Source organism: Eleginops maclovinus, chromosome 15 (genome assembly GCF_036324505.1).
Source record: "Eleginops maclovinus isolate JMC-PN-2008 ecotype Puerto Natales chromosome 15, JC_Emac_rtc_rv5, whole genome shotgun sequence".
Taxonomy (NCBI): Eukaryota; Metazoa; Chordata; class Actinopteri; order Perciformes; family Eleginopidae; genus Eleginops; species Eleginops maclovinus.
Window position 1 is genome coordinate 20,523,944 of NC_086363.1, and position 14,339 is coordinate 20,538,282.

Sequence of the window (14,339 nt, forward strand, 5' to 3'; positions counted from 1 at the left end):
TGTAATATCATCTTCCTCTGACTGCAATCGGATTTCCAGAGGGTTCTATGGGTTGAATGGTGGCAGCTTCCTCCATGTGAGTCTCTCTACCGCTCAGTATGCTCGATGCTGGACAACATGGAGTGTTTTTAACCGCCCACATTGTGTGTGGAATCTTTATGATTCATCTTGCGCCCTAACATCTCTTTAACACTGCTATCTATAAGAAGCATAATATGCCCCCCCCCCAAAAAAAATCATCATAATAAATAACAAATTGCTGTGATAAACGCTGGTTACCGTGCCGTGACTCAGTTTTGTGTTTTTGACAAGATAATGAGCATTGTGCCTCTGACATGAACTACAACTAACTCCTGTGTAGCGCTCACAGGGGCTGACCTTTAAGCCTAAAATCAGACATGATGTCATTACTGGGACCAGACTGTAGGCTTAATGAAAAATATCACAAACCAGAAGTCCCATGAGACTAAAATGTTTTTCATCCAACAGACTCAAATTGGTGTTTTTATATGTAGTTTTTCATTAGTGCTGTCAATTAATGAAAACATTTAACCGCAACAATTATCCGTAATTAATCATGATGAAGTTGAATTACTATTTATCTGTATTTTGGGCGCAGATAAAACAAATTCATGTGTATGTTGCAAAGAAATGCATGACAAACTGGTCACAGAAATCTTAATTTTTTACTTTATTATACCTCATATCTGAATTATTGGCAACTCCAACAACCAAGCCGCTGTCCCAGAGCGCCGCTGTGATTGCCCTCTGTGTAATGTGTGCTACACAGAGCATTTTCTCTCTGCTGCTGGCATCCTGCAGCTCTGTCTGATCCTACAGTGGAGACCCTGTCTGCTGTATTCTGTGTAGCTTCAGGAAACTGTACGTTTCAGCAAAATGTCTTTTCTCTGTTTTCACCACACCAGGTAGTGATGCTTCTGTCTGACGTCCTGTGGTCTCCAGTCAGTAATACATGTAGCTTGTGCCAGTTTCTTCCCCTCCTTCGTCTTTTCATTGCCATGCAACTCATGTACAGTATACATCGTGCTGGAATCACGGGATCAAGGCGGGGTCAAACTTGTTAATGTGATTCATTTGCGTATATTGTTTTTGTAACAGCGTAAGGTTTCCAGATGAATTGCAAGCGTTGACATGTTGACAGCTCTATTTTTTATATTTATTTTTACATGCAATTTATAGTGGTCAGTGGTTCCTAAATATTTGGAAACTGTGACCCCCCTTTCATAGTGCATATATCTAACACATAGCATATTTCTCTACAGAGGAGGCTTTCCAGTGCAGTACAGAAAGCCCCCCCCCAACACACGCAGACAACCACACACGCACACGCGCGCACACGCGCACACACAGCCATCAGCCATGTAACTCTCACTTGACTGTCTGATGTGAGACTTTGTGTCCGGCTCTCCTTCAGGATGCTGAGCGTTCAGATGCTTCAGCTTGTTTTTTATTCTCAGAAGGATGTTGTGTGTCCTCCAAACTGTCCTCTGGAGTGGCGGCTACATATTTGCCTGAATATACTTTTTCATACCCAATATCAGAGAGGCCAACTCGGTGGACATTTTCAAATGAGAGCTGAAGACATATCTATTTAGATTAGCTTTTCATTAGCAACGCCCCCCTTTCAATTGATCCTTTAATCTTTATTATTCTTATTATATATTTATGTTGTTTTATTTACACTATAGGTTGTATATGTTGTTATTTATTTATTTAGTTTTATTAGAGACATCCCTTTTTAAACTGGTGTTACGTGCCAGTATGTACTAAATACAGACAGACTTCAGCAATAAGTCCCCTCTACTGCATCTGGTGCTATGATAATGTAAAAATACAAATCCAGATGGTAGTTTTAGTCTTTTCATCTTTTTAGTATTCTCATTTTTTATTGTGATTTCTATATTTATTATTTGTTTTATTGTTTAATTTATTTTTAGGTTTTAATATTTTGTTGTATTTATTCATTCTGTCTTCCTTCAATTTACGGAGAGGATCGTTGTTTATTTTTATTGTATTTTCTTTACTTATCACCTTTATCACACCTTTTACCGACCTGTGTTAAGTTAATTTCTTAATTTGTCTAATTTGTGTGCCATGTTGATAAAGCACTTTGAGCTGCACCTGGTGTATGAAGCGCTATACAAATAAAGCTTTATAATAATAATCATTATTATTATTTGTCTGGAAGCACAAATAGCAGTATTCATCTTTCAAACACTTCTCTTCCAGTCTAACTCTGACCACCATCCTGACCATCCTGGCTGAATGTGCTTCAGGACTAAAAACTAGTGGACCTCACAAACCTACTGTGGTACTGTGGAGAAAAACTAATCATTTTGTCCATAAGAATGAGCTGCTTTCTAAGTAATCAGTGCGCTGCGCTCCCAGCATGCTGGCAAGCAGCGGGCCTGTCAGCAGTCATGCCAAAGGCCACGTTCCTCCTCTCCATCACCCCAGTGTGAATCCTCCTGAGCTGATTTATCGTGAAGCCCTCATGTCTTTCAGCCTCTGCCAAAAACCAGAGCTGGAGTCAACCTCAAAGCGAGGCTGGGATGTTGTTCAGCCGGAGATCTGGCTGCTACAGACAGGGGGGGGGGGGTACCTTGGGCTCTGGTTTGCCCGTCATGGTCTTCAGCAGCTCGTGGAGGTGCGGCCAGTTTCCCTGGGAGTACCAGCCGGGTTTATCCAGCGATGGCAGCCCCTCGCTCTCCTCCACATCGTTCACTGCAGAGGAGAGAGAGACCACAGTTAGAGCAAACAGCCAGCTGCTACATGACCGCACAGCCCAGGCTCCACCTGCCCCCCACCACAGCACCCAGCACCTCCCCACCACAGCACCCAGCACCTCCCCACCACAGCACCCAGCTGCCAGCAGGACAGCAGAGTGTGAATGTGAGGTCTGTAAGCCAGGAAAGCAGTGGTTCTCTAGTGTTAAATCTCTGGGACTGTGATGATTAACACGATACAAAAGGTGTAAAAAAAAAAAGTGTTTTCCTGACTCTCATCATTGCTTTATGATGTGAAGTGGTGTAGTGCCTGTTTCAGTTGTTTCAGTGTGGTGGTACTATTTGGGCATTTAAATAGCTGCTTGTTCTGTACAGTGGTAAATGGACTTTGTTAATATAGCGCTTTATCCAGTCTGTACAACCCTTCAAAGCACTATACAAGTCAGCATTCACACGCATTCATGCAGAGGCAGAAGTGCACCTTCCCAAAGCAGCGTAGAATAAAATTCACGTCTCAGATTACAAAGTGAACAGACATCTTAAACTAGGCCAAAGTTTCCACTGGCTCTTTTTTGTTGTTTTCCAGTAGGGAGAATTGTGGATGGAAAGGGTACAGACCACTGATAAGTCAGAGAGGATCATCACTAGTGCTTCATGGGACATCCTGCACAAACCCTGCGTATTGAAATTAAACTACCGTCAAATCATTTTAAATATATCAAGATTTAAAGAAAATGGAACCAAGTAAAACTATTGCGTCATCTCGCCACATTGAGGAAGTGCAGAATTCTCTCTGATTGGTGACTCTGTGTTTCATGCAGCGGGGATCAGCTCATCTCCCAAGGTCGTGTATGCAACGGAAAACTAAACACAGAAAGTACCTGGTACCAAGCTTGAGTAGAGCCCAGTGGAGATGTGATGGAAACGTGGCGCAGCAGCGCTTTGAGCTGCATGCTAACTCCCAACAGGTCTGACAAAGCACACTCTTAGTTGGGTTGAGCAAGAAATATGAATATTGTCAACATTGCCCACATACTGAAAAACATACGAAGGGCAGGGCCCCTCACTAGATGGTGAGGTGTATTGCCTCATAAATTAAGTTATAAGTTAGCAAAATCAATCAAATGTAGGTTAAATGTTGCTTGATACCTGAATAAGCTTTAAGAAAAAAACAGCCTCCATCCCAGCTCTCCATAGGGTTTACTTTCTTTTGTTGGCAGCTCATTCCTTAAAACAGAAGACTCAGATTGCTTATAGTAAGGGGAGATATGAAGGGTACATTTCATGCTGGTTATTCATATACTGTAGGTTAATGTGCTTTTTTATCAACTAAGATTTGTTAGAAAATGTTTTAAACAAATTTGAAAAGTGGGTTTATTAACACAAGAATACTACTGTGCAAAATATGTTAACATATACTTATTAATAATAATAATAATAATAATAATAATACATAAGGTTTATATAGCGCTTTCCCTAATGTTTAAAGAGGCTTTACATAAGAACAGAAAAAACAACATGAATACTACTGTGTGAATAATGTTGAGGAAGTACAATATAAGAAAAGCACTAGTTTCATGTGTGGTCCATATTCCATGATTAGACCAATTAAAAAGGGCCACAGTTGGCCCCCAAGGGTTATTCTAAGGTTTTAGAATGGCCTTACCAAAGTCCTGAGTTAAACCCAATTCAGAACATGTGGACAGTGCTGAAGTAACAAAACCATGTCAGAAAGCTAACACATTTAGCTGACCCGCACTGATTCTGTCATGAGGAGGAGGAGGAGGAGGAGGAGGAGGAGGAGGAGGAGGAGGAGGAGGAGTAAAATATTTGCAAATACTGCAGGATATTTTTTTTTTCGGTATACTCTAAAATACAAAGTCATGTGATTTCTATAATGCTTCATATTGAGCTGACTGAACTCAGGCTGGAATTCAGTCGAACTCTTTAAGCTTAAAAACACCTAAACTGACTCTTCTCAGGAACCTTGAACCGTTCTGAAAGAACTTCAGTTCACTGTTTTCAGTCTTTCTATTTGTAACTGTTCCCTGTGAGGCAGTGTTTTGTCTGCATTGTAGTTCCAGAAGAAAGAAGTTAAAATTAAATGTACAGAACAACTAGCTAAGCCCTACAGAACAACCATTAAATCACACAGCTTATCCTTATCACTGTAGGTGCAAAACTATGTTTCGAGTGTTAACTGTCACAAACCATTCAAATCAAGATTCAGAAATATTATGTTAACAGACTACTCAAATGAACAAAAATGGATATGAAGTACCTAGCTGCTGTTTTCATTTTATTTTAATGATTTTTTTGCTCATTGTGCTTTCCGTTTACCTTTAAAAAAAATGATATGTATGTATGACAATGATGATGATGGTAATGAAAATAATAGTAATCATAATTATAATTATGATTACTATTATCGTAATTATCTTAATTATCTTATTTTGCATAAAAATAGGATACAAATGTATACTGTCTTGTTATTTGAGAATAGACTTGTAGGAATGTATTTTTAACCTTATTATTTTCTACCACCCTGGAAACTGGGTGTATGTATAAATGTACATACTGTATGTATGTGTATGTACACATGGCTTTTATTTATTTGTGTGTGTATTTAATTATTGATTTATCTTCTTTTTTTTTTAATCCTGCAACTGGATGACAAACGGGAGGGCTACTTTCTGTATAAGCTATGCTTTCTGCCCTCCTGCTTCTACTCTTTTTGTTTGTTTGTCGGATTCATAAATTGTCTGTATTAATATTGTAATAGTAGAATAAATAAACAAATTAAAATAAAAAACAACTTTACCTCGATATATGCAGTTACTTGAATGTTAAATAACATATACCCTGATGGAGGATCTGAGATGATTATCAAATGATTGGACTGTGTTTAATCGTCTGTCCTCAGCTAACAGACTTTATGTGTCACTCACTGGTCACACATAATACACTTTATCGCTAATAAATGAAACAAAGATGTTAAGAGTGCAGAATAATAAGAGGTCTCCCAACTGAGAGAAGAATGCCAGGAGGCCAGAGGAAGAACAAAGGCCTTTTTTTTTTTTTTTTCAACGTGGCAAACCTCAGGGAGAGAAAGGGAGAGGGAGAGGGGAGAGAAAGAGAACATATTTCCCTGAGTGGATCATCCTGTCTTCACACATAATGCATCCCCAGTGTTATTGCTGGCAGGGAGACAGTCAGAATGAAGGGAGCATTCCATCAGGGCTCCCTGCTCTGCACACCTCCTACCTGAGCACCAGACCACAGGCCGGCAGAGCAGAGAGCCGAGCCGGCAGGGAGGAGGGATGTGGACTCTTGAGGAATTGTGGGTAAATGATATGAATCTGATTAACACAACTAGCAGCTGTTTGAAATCTTCAGAGATGACAGCTGGACTGATGAGGAATATATGAGATCTGATCAGTGTGTGTGTGTGGGTGTGGATGAAGATGTCTCTATTTGTCGCCAGTCTGAACTTGGACTTTGAGCATTCTAAAACCTATTAAAAATTAAATCATCTATCTGAAAGCTGCAGCTGATTCAGAACGCTGCTGCTCGAGTCCTCACTAACACAAGACTAGGGTTGGGTATCGGTTGGGTTTTATCCGATACCGGTGCCTACTCTGTATTTTTGAAACGGTTCCGGTGCCGAAACGGTTCTCGAACCGGTACTTTAAAAAACGAAAACGCACACACGTTGTCAAAAAACAATACCCTTTTATTTCCAGGGCCAAATTGAACTCAGTATTAACTTAAATCTTTAAACAATGTAAATACAAGTAACATATAGTAATAAATAAACCAATATAGAGAGGCCCAGCCTGGGACTCTCTTCTATTTGTCCGACACTGGTTGCTGCCGTTGAATTGCTTGGCCTTTTGTCACGTAATTTATCAAACACGGTGCATTGATCGGCTTTTAAATAAACTCCATGCACCGTCAGCTGTTTCATTAAATTAGAAGTGATACCTCCCTTGCATGCTATTGCTTAAGACATGTGTTGCATGTCGCAGAATCTGCATCCTTAGATGTGAAATGAAGCCAAACCTTGGAGCGTTTTACTTTCGGCATCTTTATTGATCCTCTCACTCAGTTCTGATCAACAAGTGTGCTGAGTAGCGGCACTGACATCAGGTTCAACAACCTCAAGTTGACGCCGGAACACCAGGGGGCAGTATAAAAAAAAAAGTCTGGTACCGAAATGAGGCACCGAAATGTTCGTTCTTATCCGGTCTCGTTACTACCGTTTATGTCGGAACCGGTGCCCTATTGGCACCGCGTTTAGGTGCCCAAACCTACACAAGACACAAGTCTTTACACTGGCTTCCTGTCCGTCAGAGAATTGATTTCAAAGTTCTGCTGCTGGTTTATAAAGCATTGAATAGTTTGGGCACAAAATACATTAGTGATCTCCTTTTACATTATGAACCATCCAGAACTCTCAGGTCTTTCTGTCCCCAGAGTCAGAACTAAACAAGGAGAAGCAGCCTTCAGTTATTATGCTCCAAATATCTGGAACAAACTCCCAGAACCCTGCAGGTCTGCTGCTACTCTTACTACTTTCAAATCCAGGCTGAAGACTTTTCTCTTTGCTTCTTCATATCTTACACTGCTCTGTAAATTCTATTCATGTAGTTGACATATTAGCTTGTTTTATGTTTATTTTATTCTCTTTGCTTTTAATGACTGTTTTTAAATTCCATTTTATAATGTGTTTATGCTGCACTATTTCTAAATGCTCTTAATGTCTTTCATTTTTGTAAGTCGCTTTGAATTGCCTTGAGTTGATAAATAAATAAACTTGCCTTGCTGATAATGTCCTGACTCCATCTCCATACTGAAGATACAGAAGATAAATTGATGTGGATCTTTCTAGCCCACTGTAGGCAGGAAGCAAGTCTTAACAAAATGTTTAAATTATTACTTCTGAAGCCTTTCAACTGTAACATTCTGTAATTAAAGAAAGTTCACAAGAATTCAAAAAATCCCCCAAAACAATCAGTGATGGAATGGAGTTGTGAGCACGCCGGTACTCACCAAGGGTCCTGAAGGGCCTCTGCTCAGGCACCAAGGAGAAGAAACCAGGCTTGAGAGCGTTCGTGATGATGACGTCAAATAGTTCTTCAAAATCCTTCCTGCAACAGCCAGAGAAACAACATTAACCTCGGCCCTGGCCCGGCCAGGACAATGCCTGGACAGCCTCCAAATACACTGAGGAGGGTTACACAAGCACAACATCTGAGTGGAGCCACATAACTGTTACATTTTAAAAAACAACAACAATGTATTAATAAACATCAATATATTATAGGTAGATGTACTGCATGAATTTTCATTTTTGAAACGAGGCTACTTTCATTCTTCTTTTTTAATGGTGAAGCTGGAATCATTAAGGGTCCCCTATTATACTTTTTGTCAACAATATATTACAGGTCTCAGATATATACAGAACATGTCTCTGATGAAACACCAAACAGATCATTGTAGCATCCCATAAACCCCTCTGTTTCAGCCCTGTTCCAAAAGTGCTGATTCTGTGTCTGTAACTTTAAATTCTAATGAGCTGCTGCTGGCCACGCCCCTCTCAGAAGTGATTGGTTTAAAAAAACACAATTATGCTCTAGGAGAAGATTCAGGTGATAGAGTGGGCGGGGTTACCTTGGTTTGTTATTGGCTAATGGTTGTACAACCCCAAATAAATGTGACATCACAATGTGGCCAAAATCTGATCAGCTGATTTTGAGACAGGTTTTTATAGAGATGGATCAGGACCAAAAGAGAGAGGAATCTTTCATTCCTGTAACTTCCCAAATCTCTGAACACAGAGGGGACACATATTTATGTAAAAAGACATGAAAAAGTGGATTTTGCATAATTGGGGCCCTTTAAAACAAAAATACTCTTGGTTTTGTATTCAAATATTAAACTAAAACACTTTTTGTAAGCTCTAGCATTTGGTAGGTCTAGCCTAAAATAATTTTTGATTATAAATATCTTGGTTTTTTCTTTTCTTTTCTTTTTTCACATTGTTCTGTCGTCTAACATAATACACTGAAGTAAAAAAAGACTAATTTCCTCTTTTATTTATTTGCATTGCGTTTGATGTTGAGGTAATCCAAAAGTGATGGAAAGTAATCAGATTACATTACTTTTATACTTTGTTACTCAGATGAGGTAACTGATTACATTGTTTTACAGGTAACGAGTAAGTGTAGCAGATTACATTTTTAAAGTAACCCTCCCAACCCTGTGTACACATGATGGTAAAACATGCAGGAATCAACAGTGTACACATGGAGGGAATACTAAGATCAATAAACACTCCCACAGAGCTACAAACAGGAAGTGATAGTGAACATGTTGAGGGCTCTCCAAAGAGACCCTCAGTACAGTAGGGAGTATGAGCTAGTTAACTATTAGTATGTGCAGGATAATCTTTACATAATCTTACATATGTGGTTAGGAAGCATTATGAAACAGGAAGGATATGTAAACCGCTGTCGGTTTGATGCATGAAAATATGTGTGTGCATGCAAAAATTTGCTTTTGCCTTTTGCATTCCTACTGTAGCAAATAAAAAATGCAACTCAGGAACTCATTCATTGATACAAATGCTTCTGTTTTGTCATGTTTTTATAAAAGTAGCAGAATTGACTAAGCTAGAACTGCACTGCACTGCTGTGTTGCACAATGAGGACTACACAACAACTAACACATCTATAAAGTAAGGAGCATACAGCAGCAGCACACAGTGTGTTGGGTGGGGCCCAGCAGTTGGGGCCAGCAGCCTCCTGTCAGACAGCTCCGCCGTGTTGTGCTACTTCTGACAGCCCACTGTCACTGGCCCGCAGCCCACTGACAGCCTACTCACCACCCACAGCAGCTGGAGGCCGGGTGGGGGCAGGACGCGCTGTATCCTGAAGCAACAGTAAAATGCTAAGGAAATGAGACTCCACGAAACAACACATTGTTGGTCCTGTGCTGTCTGAACTCCGAGAGCATGCACAAGTTCAATGAAATGCAGAGTGCATCCAACCAGAAAGTGCAAAGAGTAGTGCATGAGGTTTCAATAAATTCAAATAACAGTAAAATGTTGTTGTAATGTACATAATGTATATGAAGACATATCTTTGGATAAGGTGCGGATTAGAAGCAAATACATACTGTATAAGGTGTGGGTTTTAGGCATGTGATGGAAGAAGTATTCAGATGCTTTACTTCAGTAAAAGTACCAATTCATTATTGTCAAAAAACTTTATTGCTTCAAGTGAAAGTCCTGCATTCAAAATCTTACTAAAGTAAAAGTACAAAAGTATTGTCAGTATAAAAGGTCAAAGTAATCATAGGGCAGAAAAATTGCCTTATGTGTGTAATTGATTATATTCATATATGTGACATTCTAGATAATATTGTTCCATCAAGTGGTACAAAACAAAGTCTGATTGAGTTTTTGCAAAGTATTTAAATAGTTTGAATTTTTGTTAAAAGTAGCTAAAGCTGTTAAATAAATGTAGTAGAGTAGAAAGTACACCATTTATCTCTGAAAAGTAGTGGGGTAGAAGTATAAAGTAGCATTAAAAGGAAATATTCAAGTAAACTACAAGTAGTAGTAAAATTGTACTTAAATACAGTACTTGAGTAAATGTACTTAGTTATTTCCCACCGCTGATACAAAGTAAATAAAGACAACCTCAATGAGAGGCAGGGAGTGAAAGGCCCCCGAGTGTGAGGCGCTGTGGGTTTGAGCCCCCTGACGTTTAAAGGGGGGTGTGGTGCTGAGCAAGAGTGGGAGAGTTATGGAGGTAATGGTGTTTTGGAAACATCTGTACACAAACATCAAGCGTTGGAAATGCAGGAGGCACACCAGAGCAGACTCCTCCACCACCACCATGAACCTCTGGCAGTGCAGCTGACCTGACTTCCTGTTGAAGCAATCACAACATCAATCTGCATCCCCGGGCCGTGTAAAGCAGAGACTGAACATGATTTAGAGCAGCCACACTCATCCACAGCTGGGGCTTTGACTGCGGTGGTTGGGAGGCGACACATGCTGCGTTACTGGAGGTCAGAGACCCAGAAGAGGGCGGGGCGAGCCAGTCAAACACCAGGGGAGCCGGGGAGAGGACCGGAGAACCACAGGGAGGAACAGGCTGCTACATGCCTTACAGCAGGGGTGAACAAACTCTTTTAACTGAGGACATGAAAACATACGAAGGGCTGGGCCCCTCCCTAGAGCTGAGGTATATTGCCTCAAATATTAATTTATAAGTTAGCTAAATCAATCAAATGTAGGTAAATGATGCTTGATACTTGAAAATGCTTTAAGAAATAAAACAGCCTACATCACAGCTCTCCGTAGGGTTTCATTTTTTTAGTTGCAAAAAGTGTTGGTTGCTCATTTCTTGAAACAGAAGCTTCAGATTGATAATAATAAGCGGGAATATGGAGGGTATATTTCAAGCTGGGTATGGAAATAAGTTATTTGGCTTTTTTTATCAACTAAGATGTTTTAGATAATGTTTTCAACTTTAATTGACTGAATTTATTTGAAAAGTTGGCTTATTAACGCATGAATACTACTGTGTAAAATATGTTCACACCTATATATAGTACAGTACAATATAAGACAAGCACAAGTTTCATGTGTGGGCCATATCCCATTATACTTTTAGAATTTGCTGCAGGCCAATTAAAAATGGACCAGGGTAGTTTGGACACCCCTGCCCTGAACATCTACAGATCAGCTGTAAGCATTAAACGTGAGAAAGCAGACCACCAGGGGAGCAGTGTGGAGGACAACACCTCACAAAGAGCGGGCTTATGTTTGTGAGAGCGCAGCAGCAACACACACTCTGTGTTTTTTCAAGGCTCTCTCACAGCTTGATTGAGTGTGTAACAAGGCTTAGGCTGCCAGAATAAACCACACAGTGTGCAGGGCCCACAGAGCCAGCGGAGCACAAAGTCAGTGTTCATCTGCAAACGATAACGCCCTTCTGTGGCACACCTACAATTATCAAATAAAGTGCTGAGTGTTCATTGTGCACTGGTGAGAAATGGTGAGCGTACAGACTCCAGGGAGGTCACGCCTTGCCAACTAAAATTTGACTCGTGAAACTAATGTATTTTATTGTTAGACCCTTAATACTTTAAGTAACATAATAGCTTTTTGGAGCTTTGAACGAGCTAACTAGCTAACCGACTATATGTATAAACTAGTACGTAATAAAGAATATTCTGTGAAACTCAAGAAGAAGTCAAGAATGAACTCATGTGAACTTTGTGTGGAGTTAAGACACCATTATCCTAACACAGTAGTTGAGTAGAAAACTTAACAGAGGTAAAAAAGACACCAAAGAGCAATATTAAATCAAATGAACCTGCAAATACTGTATCTAATACATTTCCACTATGACCAATCATTTTTGGATTTGGGAAAAGCCAAATATGACATTGCTTAGCATAGTCATAACATCTATAGATATATATCTTTCATTATTTATGTGTATATATTCACTGTTTTGCTTATTTGATTTATCTTCCACTGCTGATATGTATATATCTTATTTTATTTATTTATTTACTTCTAATTCATGTGCAATGTCTTGTCGATGCTGCTGTGATGAAAAAGATCCCAAATCGGGATCCATAAAGTATATCTTATCTTATTGTCTTACAGTCTTAAGAATTAATGTTGAGTGGTGAATAGATAGAAGAATCGGAGGATGAAACCCTCTTTATTAGTCACATACATGCACACAGCAGAGCACACACAGTGAAATGTGTCCTCTGCATTTAACCCATCCTAGTACTAGGAGCAGTGGGCAGCTATCGTGCAGCGCCCGGGGAGCAATGGGGAGGGGCGATTGGAGGTGTCCGGTGCCTTGCTCAAGGGCACCACAGCAGGGCCTATGAGGTGAACTGGGATGAATGAATAAGCCTTTTTGAAGAACGCGTATATTTTTTAAAGTAACAGACAACATAATAAATATAAACAGAAATTGCCCAACGTGCAGACTTGGCTGCTCGGAGATATGGAGTGTTGCATATGTGCCATGATGACGGGGTTTAAGAGATGAGACTGAAGCAATGACTGAAACATGTTCTATGGGAGCTGTAAGGAATGTTGGGAGCTGAGGGGAAACCCAAAAAGGCCAGCTTGGACTGAGCAGGCTTCAGGTCATAAATCCTGAGGGGGGGTTATGGTAAGTAGTGCACCAGGTCCTGTCCTTTTAGGGAGGGGCAGTTCTTACCCCAGGATGTGTTCACAGATGAGCCTGCAGTAGTCGCTGTGGGAGCTGGTAATGAGGAGGACGACCTTCCCGGCGCTCTTCATGCTGCGCAGCCAGGTCTTGACAGAGTCAGAGCAGGGCTGCAGGTACCGGCCCGGGTCCCTCTTCACACTGGGGAAGTACGTCCCTGCATCCTCTGCACAGGGACACAAACACAGTCACATAACCACCCTCAATCTGAAGCACACAACATGGATGGTCTGAGTCATACATATACAGCCCCGGAAAAAATTAAGAGACCACTTCAGCATTATCATTTTCTCTGGTTATACTTTTTATCGGTATGTCTTTGATTAAATGATTTTTTTTTTCTTATTGTGTTCTATAAACTACTGAACATTTTTCTCTGTGTTGGAATTCAACAGAAATGGCTGCCATACATGTAGAGATAAAAATGTAAGAAACATTTGGAGTGGTCTCTTAATTTTTTCCGGAGCTGTATTTATATTAATCATATGCTATGGTGTTCAGAGGTCTCAACCCAGTAGAACTATGGGATATCTTGGACCAATGTGTGACACTGATCTGCACCACTATCATCAAAACACCAAATGAGGGAATATCATTTTCAATTAAAGTGTTTACATCTCTAGACAGAAGATATTTTTATCCCACTTTTTGAGTTTCTAAAAAAATCTAGTCCTTCCAGCATTTACAAATTTAAAATGCATCTAATGAAATCGGACCGATCTGCAGTAAAGGATCTTCTAGTTTCACGTAAACACTAGCTTGCTTCTTTCAACAGCAGTGGGGTTTTGCTATAACTATAGGCTTCTTACTTTGAGGAGAAATGTGTAGCTTTACTAGCTAAAGATTAGCCAACTGTCGCCAAACTACCTAGCTTGCTTGGTAGCATGGTGGGCTAGTGGAATCCAGTGCTAGCAGGTTAGCAGCTAACTCACCTCAATGAGCTAGTGTTGACTAACTGGTTAAAGTGCTACCAGTTAGCTTGCCAGCTACAGTAATGTGCTAGCTATGAGCACTACCTAATTCATCAGGATGTACAGATGAAGGTGTTCCACTTTGATTTGTAAAAACCCATTTACATCAGTTCCAAATCTGAAAAATTAAGTTCTCGAATATTTAATGGTTATCATTTATGACTCAAATAAGGATGCTCATGGAAGAACTAAAAAAACACAAAAAAAGTTATATACAAATAAATAGTAGTACATGGTTGAAAATGTTAAAGGACAACCATTTTGATAATACCTTATAATAATATCTTTAACAAATGCACATTTAGAATCTTGAAGTTTAGATGGGTAAAATAATCCAATTACAATGG

At 39.9% G+C, this 14,339-nt stretch overlaps 1 protein-coding gene across 1 annotated transcript in view; it reads right to left on the minus strand.

Moving 5' to 3' along the window:
* The window catches only part of nt5dc1 (5'-nucleotidase domain containing 1), a 74,625-nt gene that overhangs the window by 18,702 nt on the left and 41,584 nt on the right, over positions 1-14,339 (minus strand). Inside the window, exons 7-9 of the mRNA XM_063902254.1 lie at positions 13,013-13,187; positions 7,800-7,897; positions 2,624-2,745 (exon numbers count right to left, since the gene is read on the minus strand). Of these exons, the coding sequence (XP_063758324.1) occupies positions 2,624-2,745; positions 7,800-7,897; positions 13,013-13,187 (395 nt within the window). The remainder of the gene's footprint in view (positions 1-2,623; positions 2,746-7,799; positions 7,898-13,012; positions 13,188-14,339) is intronic.